General features: G+C 43.9%; 2 protein-coding genes across 3 annotated transcripts in view; one reads left to right on the forward strand and one right to left on the reverse strand.

Moving 5' to 3' along the window:
* LOC126997075 (uncharacterized) overlaps positions 1-15,538 on the reverse strand; it is a 58,121-nt gene that overhangs the window by 13,441 nt on the left and 29,142 nt on the right. The gene's annotated exons all lie outside the window — the stretch shown is intronic.
* LOC126997074 (mucin-5AC-like) overlaps positions 1,317-15,538 on the forward strand; it is a 41,972-nt gene continuing 27,750 nt past the window's right edge. For both annotated transcript variants that reach the window (XM_050858122.1, XM_050858123.1), the window contains exon 1: positions 1,317-1,475. In XM_050858122.1, the coding sequence (XP_050714079.1) occupies positions 1,452-1,475 (24 nt within the window). In that variant the 5' untranslated portion in view covers positions 1,317-1,451. The remainder of the gene's footprint in view (positions 1,476-15,538) is intronic.

Raw genomic sequence — 15,538 nt, forward strand, 5'->3', positions numbered from 1 at the left:
TTCCCTGGCATTACGGATGTGGACAAATCCAAACTGCATAAGATCGACTACATAAGAACATACGTAGGGTAGGCGGTGGCTAAGTGGTAACGTGCTGGGCCCACATTCACCGCGTGATGGACGACGCGGGTTCGAATCCCCACGCTACCACCTCGGATTTTTCAATCACCGCCGAGTGGCTTAAAACTACTCACATGCTGTCCTGAATACCACCCATCAATCCGGACTCTAGAGGAAACCGTCGAAGTGAATCAAGAACGAGTTCCGGGGGCAGCATGAGCTAAGAGAAGATGGCGCCGCTATAAACACTTGCCTGCGCCATGACGGGCTGGGGCCGAATACCATCCAGGCCCCTCAAGCAAGCCTACCGGCGCAATAGGCGTAGACGTAAAAAAATAAAATAAAAAGAACATAGGGAGACTACAAGAGGCCGAGTGGCCTACACAGGGCAGCTCCAGAATCCCTCCCAGTTTCGTTTCAAACGAAAAAAAAAGCAACAAACTGAAGTTTAAACAAATAGTGAGACTGCACCATATCTTTCTTCACCAACGTGGTAACACGAGAATGGAATAAACCCCCACCTATAATGGCCTAGTGAGACACGACCGATTATATTATTTAAAAGAAAGCAACTCGACGGCCGTTTCTTCACCCTAATATTTGCTAAAGTAGAATCCAAAGTCTTGGTGGCCATTTGATTTCACGTAATTTCACTTGGGCTCAAGACAGACCACCTAGTCTGACCAAAGGGTCTGTGTGGTCTAAATATTTATGTAAATATATGTAAACCTCTCTCTCTCTCTCTCTCTCTCTCTCTCTCTCTCTCTCTCTCTCTCTCTCTCTCTCTCTCTCTCTCGAAGAAGAAGAAGAAGAAGAAGAAGAAGAAGAAGAAGAAGAAGAAGAAGGCACAATATCAATTAAGTGTTGCACCGTCCTCTCCGCCCCGTCATCACACATCTTACATACCTTACTTTCCTGATTCCTCCGCTTGTTACTCGAACACACACCTCCAGTGATTCTGATCTTCCCTTAACAGAGTTCACTCTCTCATCTTCCATCACAAAATCATTCATTTCTCGACTTGGCTTCACGTTCATACCATTCAAGCATACTTCCTCTTCTAACAAAATAACATCTACACCTTTCTCATCAAGCCCTCTTATAACGAAGACGGACACGTGACTGCGATAATACGAATGTGTGTGTGTGTGTGTGTGTGTGTGTGTGTGTGTGTGTGTGTGTGTGTGTGTGTGTGTGTGTGTGTGTGTGTGTGTGTGTGTGGTGACTCAGAGATCTGGCAGGCAGCAGGGCAGTGCCAGAGAGCCAGGGAGAAGAGACGGAGAGGAGGAGGTGGAGGAGGGGAGCAGGAGGAGGAGGAGGAGGGAAGCTGGCGGGCACACACTTACAGCCCTCAGTATACAACCCGAGTGTGAGGTGACTGCACCCCTACCATGCGTCTCTACACCCCGGCCAAGGTGTGTGCCCAACCCTGCTACACACCTACACACCAGTGACCACCCACACCCTCACAAACACCTGCCCCATACCTGTTGTTTGGTCCGTGTGTAGGGGCGCGTGTGTGTGCGTGCGTGTGTTTGTGTCAAGGTGTGATTCGTGTTGGTTTGGTGTGTATTTATGTTTGTGTGTGTGTGTGTGTGTGTGTGTGTGTGTGTGTGTGTGTGTGTGTGTGTGTGTGTGTTTTTTTAGTTTATTGTTCACCTCTCTCTCTCTCTCTCTCTCTCTCTCTCTCTCTCTCTCTCTCTCTCTCTCTCTCTCTCTCTCTTACCCTCCTTACCTCATTCTCATTCTCTCCTATTTCTCCTCCTCTTCCACCACTCTTCCTCTTCCTCCTCCTCTTACCACTCTCTCTCACCTCTTCCTGTTGCTGTCTGTCTACGTACACATATATCCTTGCTTTTGGAGATAAGGAAGGCCATTTGTTAACCTTGATCAAGCTATCCCACCTGTCTCACCTGGCCATTACCTAATCTATCCCTGTCATTACGATGTCTCCTTTAAACGCAGGGAAACATCAAAGGCAGGGAAGTCTCGTTCATCTCCGGGTTGGCGTTTTTTTTATGACTGAATCGTTATCGTTAAGTCATGAAGGGGAATTTCGTGAAGTGTTTTGTTGGTTTAGAAGTGGTTTTACGCGTGTGTGTGTGTGTGTGTGTGTGTGTGTGTGTGTGTGTGCGGTTTTAGGTTTCGTGTACGCGTTTTCCCGTTTTCTTTCACCGTAACGAAGATGAGAATAAAAAAGATAAGAGATGAAAAGAGAAGAAAAGGAGAGAAAGAGAGAGAGGAGTCGGGTAGTACTTAGTGGATGGTGGTTTGTGTGTGTGTGTGTGTGTGTGTGTGTGTGTGTGTGTGTGTGTTGAGAGAGAGAGAGAGAGAGAGAGAGAGAGAGAGAGAGAGAGAGAGAGAGAGAGAGAGAGAGAGAGAGAGAGAGAGAGAGAGAGAGAGAGAGAGAGAGAGAGAGAGAGAGTACCAGTCAATAATAAAACGCACGCAGCAGGGACAGAAAGCAAAATAAAAAAAGAAGAGAAAAAAAAGAAAAAAAGAAAAAGAAAGAGAAAAGACAGAAGTACCTCGCATTAAATACAACGCACGCAGACCAAAAAAAAAAAAAAAAAAAAAACACCCGTCACCTCTATAACTAATCTCGCTCCGTAAAAGTGACTGAATCTTGTGTTTGTTTACCTTGATGACGTCACTGACCCTGGCTGACTCACGCGTGTGTGTGTTTGGGGGGGAGGGGGCGGGGCGGGGGGGGGGGGGTCACCAGGCCGTCCGTGACTCAGCGCGCCGCCACTGACACGATGAAACGAGGCCACCGTCACTATTACTGTGGCCGATCGGTATTGGTGGATGTAGAGAGATTGAGGTGATTTTCTCTTCTTGGTTATTTTTTTCAATCTTGTTTCGACCTTTTGTGTTTTTAGTTATTCTCTTCCTCTTCCTTTTTCTTGTTTTTGTTCTTGTTCTTATTCTTATTCTTGTGCTTTTTTTTTTCTTCTTTCTTCTCCTCCACCTCCTCCCCGGTCCTCCGGCCAACGCTCTTCATAATATACATAATATACAAATGATCTGGAAATTATCTGTTATCGAAAGTAGACAAAGTCGCAGATGACGTCACATTAGGAGGAAAGTAACATGTCCTGCGGACTAGGACAACATCCAGCTCGACTAAAGTCACAGATTGAAGGGACAAGTGGCAAATGTATATAACGTGTAAGGTGGTTCTTTTTTTTTTTTTTTTACGTCTTACGCCTATGGCGCCGGTAGGCTTGCTTGAGGGGCCTGGACGGTAGTCGGCCCCAGCCCTATTGGCGCAGGCAGGTGTTTATAATGGCGCCATCTTCTCTTGGCTCATGCTGCCCCCCGGAACTCGTTCTTGAATCACTTGGACGGTTTCCTCTAGAGTCCGGGTTGATGGGTGGTCTTCAGGACAGCATGTGGGAAGTTTTAAGCCACTCGGCGGTGACTGAAAAATCCAAGGCGGTAGCGTGGGGATTCGAACTCGCGTCGTCCATCACGCGATGAATGTGGGCCCAGCACGCTACCACTGAGCCATCGCCTGGAAGGTCATGCACATAGGAGATAAGAAATATAAATTTTAATAAAAAATCAACAACTGGGAACTTGTGAATGTTAATCAGGAAAAAGATATCGGCGTCATCATCACTAGGAATTTAAATTTGGGCGATTAAATTACAGCAGCAAGTAAAAAAGCTAACATGATGTAAAGTTTAATTTCAATAACCTTTTGATCACAAATCGCTAGACATAATGAAAAGGCTATACATGTCATTTGTAAGGTCACATCTAGACAATGCTACACAGTGCTGGAGAGGGTGCAACGACGGGCTCGCTGCTAAGGAATCACCAACGTTGTGCGGAAGCTGAATAGAAACGCTGATTTAATTTTCATATGTATTTCCCCTTTTTAGTTTGGTCAGCTGTAGTACTAGTCTGGATAATCTTCTCTTATTTCTTTCTTTACTGTAAAAATCCCAAATCCTGTTTTATGTTAGGTACATGTTGTTGTCTTCTATCTATTTCCTGCCAGCACGTTGCCTGAGGGGGGGGGGGGGGTGAAGGTGGGGAGGAGCCTTTTTCTGTTCTATCCTGACCTACCACACGTAACCTATCATCATCATCAGCAGCAGCCCAATAAATAGTCTCGCTCGCTAAAGACAAACATCTCTCCTGGCATCAGTTCTTCCTAGGCATCCTCCTCCTCATAAAAATAACATCAACGAAAACAAAACAACATCAACAACTACCTACTACTACTACTACTACTACCACTACTACTAGTCTGTTCACTTAAGCTAGATTCCTGGCGCCTGGGCAGGTTGGTAAGCTTGCAGTTGATTGGCTGTTCCGCTCTCCCGTTAACACTCATGTCGGGCCACATCTTGCATGCTCGAGTGAGACATGTTTATTATATGCCATAGCTCAACTCATATACGAGCAAGCCAGTTTTGGTTAACACCATCAGACTCAGCAGTGACTGTAGAATCAAGATGTATTGTAAAAACTCGACAAAACAAATAAGAAAATGGTATTACGATGAATTGAACCGTGATGTTAAAAATATGTTTATAACATGTTTTACTTATGCTCACTGTTTTCAACAGTTGTTCATTGACTGCAGAAATATATTATTACATTACATAGGAAAATCTCTCGTGAACACGATAATGTGATCAAAATGCAGTTAAAGCTCTACGAATTGAAAACACAGAGTTATTTATAGCAACATTTCACTCGCCCCAACCATCACGGCGCGCGAAATACGCTGTATGATGATGTTAAAAAATGAGTGTCGCGCGCGTCGTGATGGTTTGGTTGGTGTCAACCAAAACTGGCTAGCTCGTATATGAGTTGAGCTATGACATATAATAAAGAAACATGTCTCACTCGAGCATGCAAGATGTGTTCCGACATGAGTGTTAGCGGGAGAGCGGAGCAGCCAATCAGCTGCAAGCTTACCAACCTGCCAAGGCGCCAGGAATCTAGCTTAAGTGAACAGACTATACTACTACTATAACTACTGCTACTACTACTACTACAACAATTAAAACCAATAAAAAACACTAAATTTCTCGAGGCATTCACTCTCTAACGAATACTTCCACGTAGAAATGCGTAAAAAAAGTCAAGGAAATGTAAATCAAGTGCCTTAGTCAGGAGAAAGGTGTCCAAAGCATTTAGGAGTCGTAGGGTAAAACTGTGAGTCATGCACCACCACCCCCACCCTCACCCCCACCACCCTCACCTCACCTCCAATGCCTCTTAAATCACCTCCACTATCAGCATACACAATAGCAACAACAAAAACAACAAACAACGACAACAGTAACAGCGAGACACGACAAGGGGATCTAATTTCACAGCAAAAGCAGGGAAATCCCACCCCCCTCCCTATCCACTCCATTCCCCTGCCCTCCCCACCTCTTCCCCAACCCCTCCTCCTTCCTTCCCCCTTCCCTCCCTTCCTTCCCCACCCCATTCCCCTCCCTTTCCCAACTCTTCCCCCTTCCCTCCTTTTCTCCCTCCCTCCCTCCCTTCCTTCCTTCCTTCCTCTCCCTCCCCAGGCAGTCTCCCTTCCTCCCTCCTCCTCTCCCCACTCCATTCCCCTCCCTTTCCCAACTCTTCCCCCTTCCCTCCTTTTCTCCCTCCCTCCCTTCCTTCCTCCTTTCCTTCCTTCCTTCCTTCCTTCCTCTCCCTCCCCAGGCAGTCACCCTTCCTCCCTCCTCCTCTCCCCCACTCCATTCCCCTGCCTTTCCCAACTCTTCTTCTTCTTCCCTCCCTCCCTTCCTCCCTTCCTTCCTTCCTTTCTCCCCACCCCATCCCATTCCTTTGCCTTCCCCAAATCTTGCTCAAACACTCCTGCTTCCTCCCTCTTTCCCTCCCCTCTCCCTTCCTTCCTTCCCCTCCCCAGCCAGCCGCCCTCCTTCCCTTCTCCCCTACCCACACGTCTTCTCTTCCCTCTCTTCCCCGAAACTACTCCCCTCCCTCTCTCTCTCTCTCTTACCTCCAGCTCCACCTTGCGCCTTCCCCTCATAATGCAACACTGAAATAAGCCACGCCATCTACTCTCCTTCCCCTCCTCTCATCCCCACCACTTTCCCTGAACTTCCCCAACGCTACGCATCTCCCCACCCCTCTCTTGCCTTTCCCCGCCCTCCCCACCACCTGCAAAGCGTACGTAGTCAGGAAAAAGATTACGTTTACGCTAAATCAACAAAATTCTGTGCCTGTGTTGATACGATCACTCGACTCTTTGTTTTCATACCCCGTTGAAAAGTATTGAGTTTTGATTGAGGGTAAAGAGAGAGTAACAGTGTAACAGTAGTAGTAGTAGTAACTGTAGTAGAAGTAGAAGTAGTAGTAGTAGTAGTAGTAGTAGTAGTAGTAGTAGTAGCGTCAGATTTCCAGGACAAGTGAATCAGAGCAAGCACAGAAAGGCAGGGCAGGAGCGGCGACCTTCAGTGTGCCCAAGTATTTGAGGTCTGCCAACGTGGGGGGCGGCGGGCATATCTGTCAAAGGCTGGAGGAGGAGGAGGAGGAGGGGGAGAGGAAGAAGTGGAGAAGGACAGTAAAAGCAGAATTATGAAGATTTAGAAGAATGTGAAAGAGGACGATAACGATTGAGATAAATGGAAGGAGTTTAACTGACGGAGGGATAAAAAGGAGGAAAATAAAGAGGAGGAGGAGGAGAAGGAAGAAGAGGAGGAAAGTTAGTAGAGGCAAAAGCTACATGATCATCAAAACGAACTGTGATACTGAAGACGAACAACGAAGAAGAGAAAGTGATGGAGAAGAGATGAAGAGATGGAGGCTAAAGAGAAGGAGGAGGAGGAGGAGGAGGAGAAGGATGAAGAGGACGAAAGTTAGTAGAGGCAAAAGCTACATGATCATTAAAACGAACTGTGATACTGAAGACGAACAACGAAGAAGAGAAAGTGATGGAGAAGAGATGAAGAGATTGAGACTAAAGAGGAAGAGGAAGAAGAGGAGGAGAAGGAGGAGTATAATCAATCAAATCAAAAGCAAGAGAGAGAAAAAAAGAAAATGATGAGGTAATAAAAGCAAACGAGTGATGGAGAGATTACGGATAAAAGAGGAGAATGAGGAAGAGAAGGAGGTGGACGAGGAGGAGATGGAAGTAGAAAAAAATAGATGAAGATGGAGAAAAGTGATTGAAAGACGAAGACCAAGAAGAAGAGGAAGAAGAAGAAGAAGAAGAAAAAGACAAACAAGAAGAAGAAGAAGAAGAAGAAGAAGAAGAAGAAAAAGGAGAAGTAATTGAAAAAAGGAGAAAAGTAGAACAAGAACATGAAAAGGAAGAAGAGGAAAAAGAAAAAAAGAAAAATTCAAAACAAAAACAAAAACAAGAAAAAGAAGACGGATTGGAAGCAGAAGAAAAAGAAGAAAAAGGAGAAGTAATTGAAAGAAGGAGAAAAGTAAACGAACAAGAACAAGAAAAATAAGAGGAAGAAGAAAAAACAAAAAAAAAAAACAAGAAAAAGAAGACGGATTGGAAGACAAGCGCGTAGTACTCCATAAATTTATAAAACAGGAGAGCTCGTAACAATAAATCTGGCGATAACACCAATAAACAGAGGACGAAGGAGACTCGGGGAAAACATAGAAGCACTGCCGGCCAGACCAAGGAGAGGAAAATATTTATATGGAAGAGTAAAAAATTGTTTCGTCACAGTTTGGAAAGGTGAGAAGGAGGAGGAGGAGGAGGAGGAAGAGGAAGAAGTGACTGAAAGAGGAAGAGGAGGAAGAAAAAAAAACGAGGAAGAAGTGATTGAAAGAGGAAGAAGAAGTAAAAGTGATTGTAATAAAAATAATAAGAATAAGAAGAATAAGAAGAGGAAGAAGAAGAAGAAGAGGAAGGATATAAAGAAAGTGAGAATGAGGAGTGTGAAGAGGAGGAGAAGGTGAAGAAAACAAATAAGAAAATAAAAGTAAGAAGAAAGTAATAGTGAAACAAGGAAAAGGAAGATGACAGAAGGAGGAGGAGGAGGAGGAGGAGGAGGAGAATTAAACACTAATTGAGTCATTCTAATATTGTTTAAGTAAGCATTTTTCACTCGGCTTTTCGTCTGTCTCTCTCTCTCTCTCTCTCTCTCTCTCTCTCTCTCTCTCTCCATCTTCTCTTTCAAGTTTCTTCGTTTGATGGAGTCCAAGCGTTACTTTCTCGTTTTCTCTTTTATTTCCTCGTTTTCTCCTCTTAAATAACCTCTTGATTTATCTCCTCGCCGCTTAGTCTTTTCTCTATTCCTCTGTTTATTCCCCGTTTATTTTCTTCCTTTCGTTCTTTATCCTTTTGTTTATTTATTCCATGGTTGATATTCTCCTTCTCCTCCTCCTTCTGATTCTCCTCGTCCTCTTCCTCCTCCTCCTCCTCCGGTCTTGCTATGTTGGTTTTGACAAGGCTAATGAAACGAAACAAATACCTGAAGGAGAGTATGAAAAAGAGGAGGAGGAGGAGGAGGAGGAGGAGGAGGAAGAGTAGACGCAGAAGAAAAGATGAAATAAAAAATAAAACATTAAAACAAAACAAAAACAGGAATGACCACAATAACAAAAGGAGCAGGAAGAGGAGGAAGAGGAGGAGAAGAAGAAGAAAAAAGAAGAAGGAAAAGGAGGAGAAAGAAGATAGGTGGAGATGGTGAGGGTAGTGATAATAGTATTTGTGGTGGTGGTGGAGGTGGAGGAGGTGGTGGTGGAGGAGGGGGGTGGGGGGAAGAGGGGGTATATCGTCTGAAGAAAAGAAGAAGAAGAAGAAGAAGAGGAGTAAGGGAATGTGATAGGTGCAGAGAGAGAGAGAGAGAGAGAGAGAGAGAGAGAGAGAGAGAGAGAGAGAGAGAGAGACGAGACGAAGGGAGGGGAGGAGAGACGGAGAAGGGGAAGAGAGAGAGGGGGAGGGAGAGAGGGAGAGAGAGAGGGAGAGAGAGCGCTAAATATACCTCTCGTGAGTTGTCTTCGCTGGCAAGGCACAGAGAGAGAGAGAGAGAGAGAGAGAGAGAGAGAGAGAGAGAGAGAGAGAGAGAGAGAGAGAGAGAGAGAGAGAGAGAGAGAGAGAGAGAACGGAAGGGAACTCGAAGTCAGTGAAACTCTAAACTACAATGAACTAAACGAACTGTTTATAGATTGTTGTTACTAAAGATGATGATGATAATGATGATGATGATGATAATGATTCACTCTCACACAGGATCCTAAAGAAATGTATAAATGAATGACGATAAAACAAATTAAAACGTATGAATTGCAAGGAAATATTAAAGAGGCGTTGGTTGTATGTTTGGAGGAGGAGGAGGAGGAAGAGGAGGAGGAGGAGGAGGAAGAGGAGGAGTGAATGAAAAGCGACGTCCATATGAACTCAATGACGCAACTTAACCACAACCTACATTAATTAAGAGGATAAAAAATGAGGAGGACGAGGAGAAGGACGAGGAGGAGGAGGACGAGGATGAGACGGTTGAGTAAGGAAAATAAGGATGGATGAAAAGTAGTCTATAGAAAAAGAAGGAAAAGAGGAAGGAAGGAAGGAAGGAAGGAGAAAGAGGAGATGAACCAGTAGAAGTCGGAGGAAGAAGGAAGAGAGGGAAAGGGGAAGGAAAAAAGCTGGGAAGAAGAGGAGACGGAGAAGATGGAAGGAAGAGAGGTAGAGAGGAAAAGAGCCAAGAAGAAAAGAAGGGAGGAAAGAGGAAGAGGAGCTGGACTAGGAAGAAACGGAGGAAGAATGAAATGAGGGAAAGAGAAAGGAAAACAGCAAGGAAGGGGAGATGGAGGAGGAAGAAAAGGCAAAAAAAAAAGAAAAAAGAAAAACGAGAGAAACAGAGACAGAAGGGAAGGAAGGAAGGAAGGAGGGAGAGGAGATGGAAGAAGAAAGAAATGAAGAGAGGAAAGAAAAAAAGGGGAGGAAGAGGAGAAGATGGAAGAGGAAGGCAACAACAACAAAAAAAAAACGAAGACGAGAGAAAAAGAAACAGGAGGGAGGGAAGGAAGGAAGGAGGGAGAGGAAATGGAGGAAGAAGAAGCGGGGGAGGAGGAGGAGGCGGAGGAGGAGGAGGAGGCGGAGATAGTAAAGAGAAGCGTGGGTATCATTTAATTAAGTTTCCCTTCATCAAGAAATTGTATTCAAGGTTAAGGAAGAGCACGCGAGGCCCTCTGTTGTTGTTGTTGTTGTTGTTGTTGATAATGTTCTTGCTTTTGGTGTTAAGAAAGCAAATAAAAAAAAAGTAAAAGAAGTACAAGAAATAATAATAATAATAATAATAATAATAATAATAATAATAATAATAATAATAATAATAATAATAATAATAATAACAAAAATAATAAAAATAAAATAATAGTAAATAGGTTAATTGATGTAATGGTGCCAGGTGAGTTTTTTTTTTTTTGCCCTTGAGCTGCTTCCTTTACTGTAAAAAAAATACGATTGATATAGAGAAAAGAGGAATTGGAGGGTAAGTAAATGGATGATTGGTAGAAAAGATGGAGAAAGATAAGGAGGAGGAGGAGGAGGAGGAAGGGGAAGAAGAGATGGAATAAGTGGGTTAGGCGGGAGAGGTGTAGTAAGAGATGGAAGAGGAGGAGAAGGAAGAAGACGAAGGGGAAGGAGAGATGGAGGAGGAATAGAAAGAGGGAGAGGAGGTGGAGGAGGAGGAGGAGAAAAAGAAGAAAGGGGAGGAAGACGATTATGAGAAGGAGAGATTGGAAGAATAGTTGGAAGAAGAGGAGAAGAAGAAGGAAGACGAAGGAGAAATAAGAAGGAAGAGGAAGGAGAAATAGAGATGAAGGAAGAAAGTTAGGTGGAGGAGAAATTATAAGAAGAGGAGGAGGAGGAGGAGGTAAGCGTGAGGTGATCGTCCTGTGCCACACTGGACGGAAGCAATATTTAGTGTGCCAAGACCTTCTCGCCCTCACTCGGCCGTCCTTACCAATTATCTTGTTGACTTCTGCCTGTCTGTCTCGCTATAATTTGAACACTTACCCTGTGCTTCACCACTTGCCTCCTCCTCCTCTTCCTCCTTCTCATCTTCCTCTTCCTACATCTCCTCACACATTTTTTTCCTCTTCTCTCTTCCATTCTTATTTTTCTTACTTTTACCCTGATGTGTTTCACTGCTTTATCTTCTCTTCCTCCTCCTCTTCCTCCAACTCCTCTTTCTCGAGACTATCATTCGCGACAATATGGTGAAATTCTACGGAGGAAATAATATAATAAATAATTCGCAACATGGTTTCCGTAGTAAACGTTCGTGTTTAATTAACTTATTTGATTTTTTTCATTATATTACTGAGGTGTTCGATGAAAGCAGATCAGTAGATATCATATATCTGGATTTTCAAAAGGCATTTGATAAGGTCCCCCACAAACGGTTGCTCAGTAAACTATTGGCGCAGGGTATCTCAGGTAACATTCACAATTGGCTTGTGGACTGGCTCTCTGAGCGGGAACAGAGAGTAGTTCTAAACTGTTTCATCTAACTGGCTCGATGTCAGAAGCGGCGTACCTCAAGGATCAGTGCTTGGTCCCATGCTCTTCTTAATTATGTTAATGATATCGATGATGGGCTCACTTGTACAATATCAAAATTTGCTGATGACACAAAAATCGCTTGTAAGGTAACTACGACACTCGACGAAGAAGCTTTACAATCAGGTCTAGATCGACTAGCACGTTGGGCCAATCAATGGCAAATGAAATTTAACGTTGACAAATGTAAAGTGTTGCACATCGGAAACAATAACAATCGCGTTCAGTACGTAATGAATAGCCAACAACTTTCTGCAGTAAGTAAAGAAAAGAAAAAAAAAAAACTATAATTCGCTGGTTCGACCCCATCTAGAGTACTGTGTACAGTTTTGGTCTCCCTATTACAGAAAAGACGTAGAAAAGTTAGAACGGGTTCAACGAAGAGTAACAAAAAATGATTCCTAGGTTGAGAAATTTATCTTATAAACAAAGACTTAATGAAGTAAATTTATTCAGCCTATCAAAACGAAGAATGCAAGGCGATCTAAGAAGTGTTTAAAATGTTTAAAGGATTCAGTGATATTAATGCAGAAGATTACTTTACAATTGATCGATCAAATAGAACAAGAAGAAATCACAATTTGAAGATAAGTGGTAAAAGATTCTTGTCGCACGAAGCTAAACACTTCTTCTTCAATCGAGTTGTTAATGTTTGGAATTTTCTACCCTGTGATGTCGTTGATAGTACAACAGTTACGGCCTTCAAGAATAGATTAGACAAGTATTTTGAATCCAACCAGCAACTAAAATATTACTCATTGTAGTAATAACGTTCTTTCGAATACTGGTGTCCTTGTCCGCTTTTATCGCCCGGTTAGTGGTAGCAGTAATGGTAGTTCTTTCCTCTTTCCTACATAATTTTCATGCAGTTTTTCCATGCTGCATGGTTCTTTTTCCTTTCCTGCTACCTTTGGCTGGAGGGATGGGGGGATGGGGAGGAGCCTTCGCCTTTGCTGTCCTTCATCTTCCACCTTTGATTAGATAGTTAGTGTAGCTTGTCACAAACACCCTCGTAAGGACCATCAGGTCTGGTGGCGTTTGTTCTTCCTTTGTTTCTTTGTGTTCCTCCTCCTCCTTCCCTTTTATTCTTTCTTATTATGATTCTTATTCTCCTCAACCTTCTCTTTTATGCTATTTATTCTAATTTCTACTTCGTGTCATATTACAATTCTCGTCCCCTCCTTCTCCTCCTCCTCTTCTTTGTAATCCCCATAATCTACACCACATTTTCGCATTCACAGTCTTCCGGTTTACTACTCTTACCCCCATCCTCCTCCTCCTTCTCCGCCTCCTCCTCATCCTAATCCTTTTATACTCTCATTCTCTCCCCACTTCCCATTCATAACTTCTCGTCTCATCTCTTTAAGGCCTCCTATAGTCCCCCATCCTCTCATTCACAGTCTCCTCTTACGCATCTTCCCTTCACACATCTCTGGCTGGCTTCTTTAACTTGTTTCTTTTTCCGTCTTAGTTTTTGTTATGTTTTTGCTTCCTTGTCTGGTTTTAGTTTCCCCCTTCCTCCGTTTTCCCTTTGTTTAATTTCCTTCGTACGTTTTTGTCAATTTTTTTTTTTCCTTTCTCTGGCTGGTTTCTTTCCCTTGGCTCCTTTTATTTTCGTCTCAGTTTTTGCTATACTTTTGTTTCAGTCTGATTTTAACTTTCCTTCCTATTTTTCATCTTTTTTCCATTTCTCCCATACATTTACTTTTCTGGATATTCTTCCCTTCATTTTCCTCTTCCTTAGTTTCTTCAGTATCCGGTTTTACAGTAATCCCTCGAGATATCGCGGTTCACTTATCGCGGTCTCGCTGTTTCGCGGATTTTTAAATTGTATCGTATCGCGGGATTTTGCGGTAAAATAAGCATTTTCTAGCCTAAAAAGTGAAAACGATATAAATCAACGTAAGTAGGAACACACCTAAATAAGCACCTACGTCACCCACCTATTTTTTATTTTTTTTTATTTTTCCGTCGCGGCCTATTGCGCCGTTAGTCTTTTCTCTGGTTCACTCCTCCCACACTTCCTTTCTTTCTCCTCCCTCTGCGTCCCCGTATTTTTCTCCTTCCTTCTCATTTCTTTCTTCTTTTCGTTTCACCTCCCTCCCAGTTTTTCTCTTTTAATCTCTTACCCTCCCACTCACACCTTTTCTCTCCCCCTCTTTCCTCACCTTTACCTGACCCTCCCTACCTCTCTCTGTTAATCTCTTTCCCTCCCACTCACACCTTTTCTCTCCCCCTCTTTCCTCACCTTTATCTGACCCTCCCTGCCTCTCTCTTTTAATCTCTTTCCCTCCCACTCACACCCTTTCTCTCCCCCTCTTTCCTCACCTATACCTGACCCTCCCTGCCTCTCTCTTTTAATCTCTTCCCCTCCCACACACACCCTTTCTCTCCCCCTCTTTCCTCTCCTTTACCTGACCCTCCCTACCTCTCTCTGTTAATCTCTTTCCCTCCCACACACACCTTTTCTCTCCCCCTCTTTCCTCACCTTTACCTGACCCTCCCTGCCTCTCTCTGTTAATCTCTGTTAAGTTTTCATCCTCTTTATCTCTCCCTGTTTCCTCTACTACTTTTCCTTCCTTCCATCTCTTTCCTCTTGTGTCACTTCTTTCGTACATTTCAGTCTCCTCAGTATACTCTTGTTCCTCTTGCATCATGGCCATAGAGGAGTCAGTGAACTCTTCCTCTTACCTTGACTCTCTAAATCAAGTATACAGTTTCCCCCTTCCCTACTGCTCTTTTCCCCTCCCCTCCCCTTCCTCCACTTTCCCCTTGTCTCCTCCTCCTCCTTACTCATCTCTCCTGCCCTTCCTTACCTCCCCTTGCTGCCCACTAGGCTTTACTCTCTCCCTCTCCTCGTCTCTCCTTCCTCCACCCTTCATCATGTCTTCTTCTTCCCCTCCGTCTCTTCCTCCTCCCTTTGCCTCCCCTTTCAATCCTCTAGACTTCACTCTCTCCCTCGCTTCGTCTCCATTTGTTCCTGGCCTTCATCCTGTCTCCATGTTCCTCTCTTTCTCTCCCTCCTCCCCTTCTTCTTCCCCACCTCCCCTCCTGTCTGCCTCTACTTCAAGCTCCCTCTCCTTCCCCCTGTTGTCACTGATACACACCCCTTGCACAGCCCTCCTCCTCCTCCTCCTCCTCCTCCTCCTTCTCCCCTCGCCCCCAGCACCCACACCTCCCCATGACTAATTGGTCTTCGCTCCTGTCCTCTGATTCACAGGTGATTCTCCTCCTATATTTGACGTCCCTGCGTAGTCTGGGGGTCGCTGGCTTGTTTGGCTGCTGAATGTTCCACTTGTACTTCTTGGGCCTCTTGCAGCTCTGATTCACACTCGTCGTTCTTCCAAATGTCTTGTCTATCCACTTTTCTGACGTGAGAGTGAGTTAGTATGTACGTCCTTCTTCTTGTATTGTTCCTCTTGTAGTCTTTGAGTGCGTGTTTCCTAGGCCTCTTGCAGCGCTGATTCAGACTCATTCTTCTTCTCAACATCGACTGTACAATTTTTTGACGTGAGAGTAAGTTAGAATATGCATTCTCCTTCTTTTTGTATAGCTCTTCTTGTACTTTTTTTTGGGTGTGTGTTTCCTAGGGCTCTTGCAGCTCTGATTCAGACTCATTCTTCTTTCCAACGTCGTCTGTGCAATTTTCTGGCATGAGGTTAAGTTAATATGTATGTTCTTTTAAAGTTTTAGTTGCAAACGCTTTTATTGCGCCTTTGGGTGCGTTGTTTCCACCAGTTTCAAGGCCATGAGTCCTTGACTTTCCCCCGGCTCCTCTGTCCAACGTTCTAATGAGAGAGTACGCCAATGACTGAGTCCTACCCATAGGTTTAGTTGTTACTATACGAAAACATTCCAATTATTATATTTGACTGCACACCAGAGATGGAGTATTCGTATTCGGTATTCGTATTCGAATTTATTCGAATACGGCATTTGGGTGTATTCGTATTCGAATAATTC

This window comes from Eriocheir sinensis, chromosome 11 (assembly GCF_024679095.1).
Source record: "Eriocheir sinensis breed Jianghai 21 chromosome 11, ASM2467909v1, whole genome shotgun sequence".
NCBI classification, from domain to species: domain Eukaryota; kingdom Metazoa; phylum Arthropoda; class Malacostraca; order Decapoda; family Varunidae; genus Eriocheir; species Eriocheir sinensis.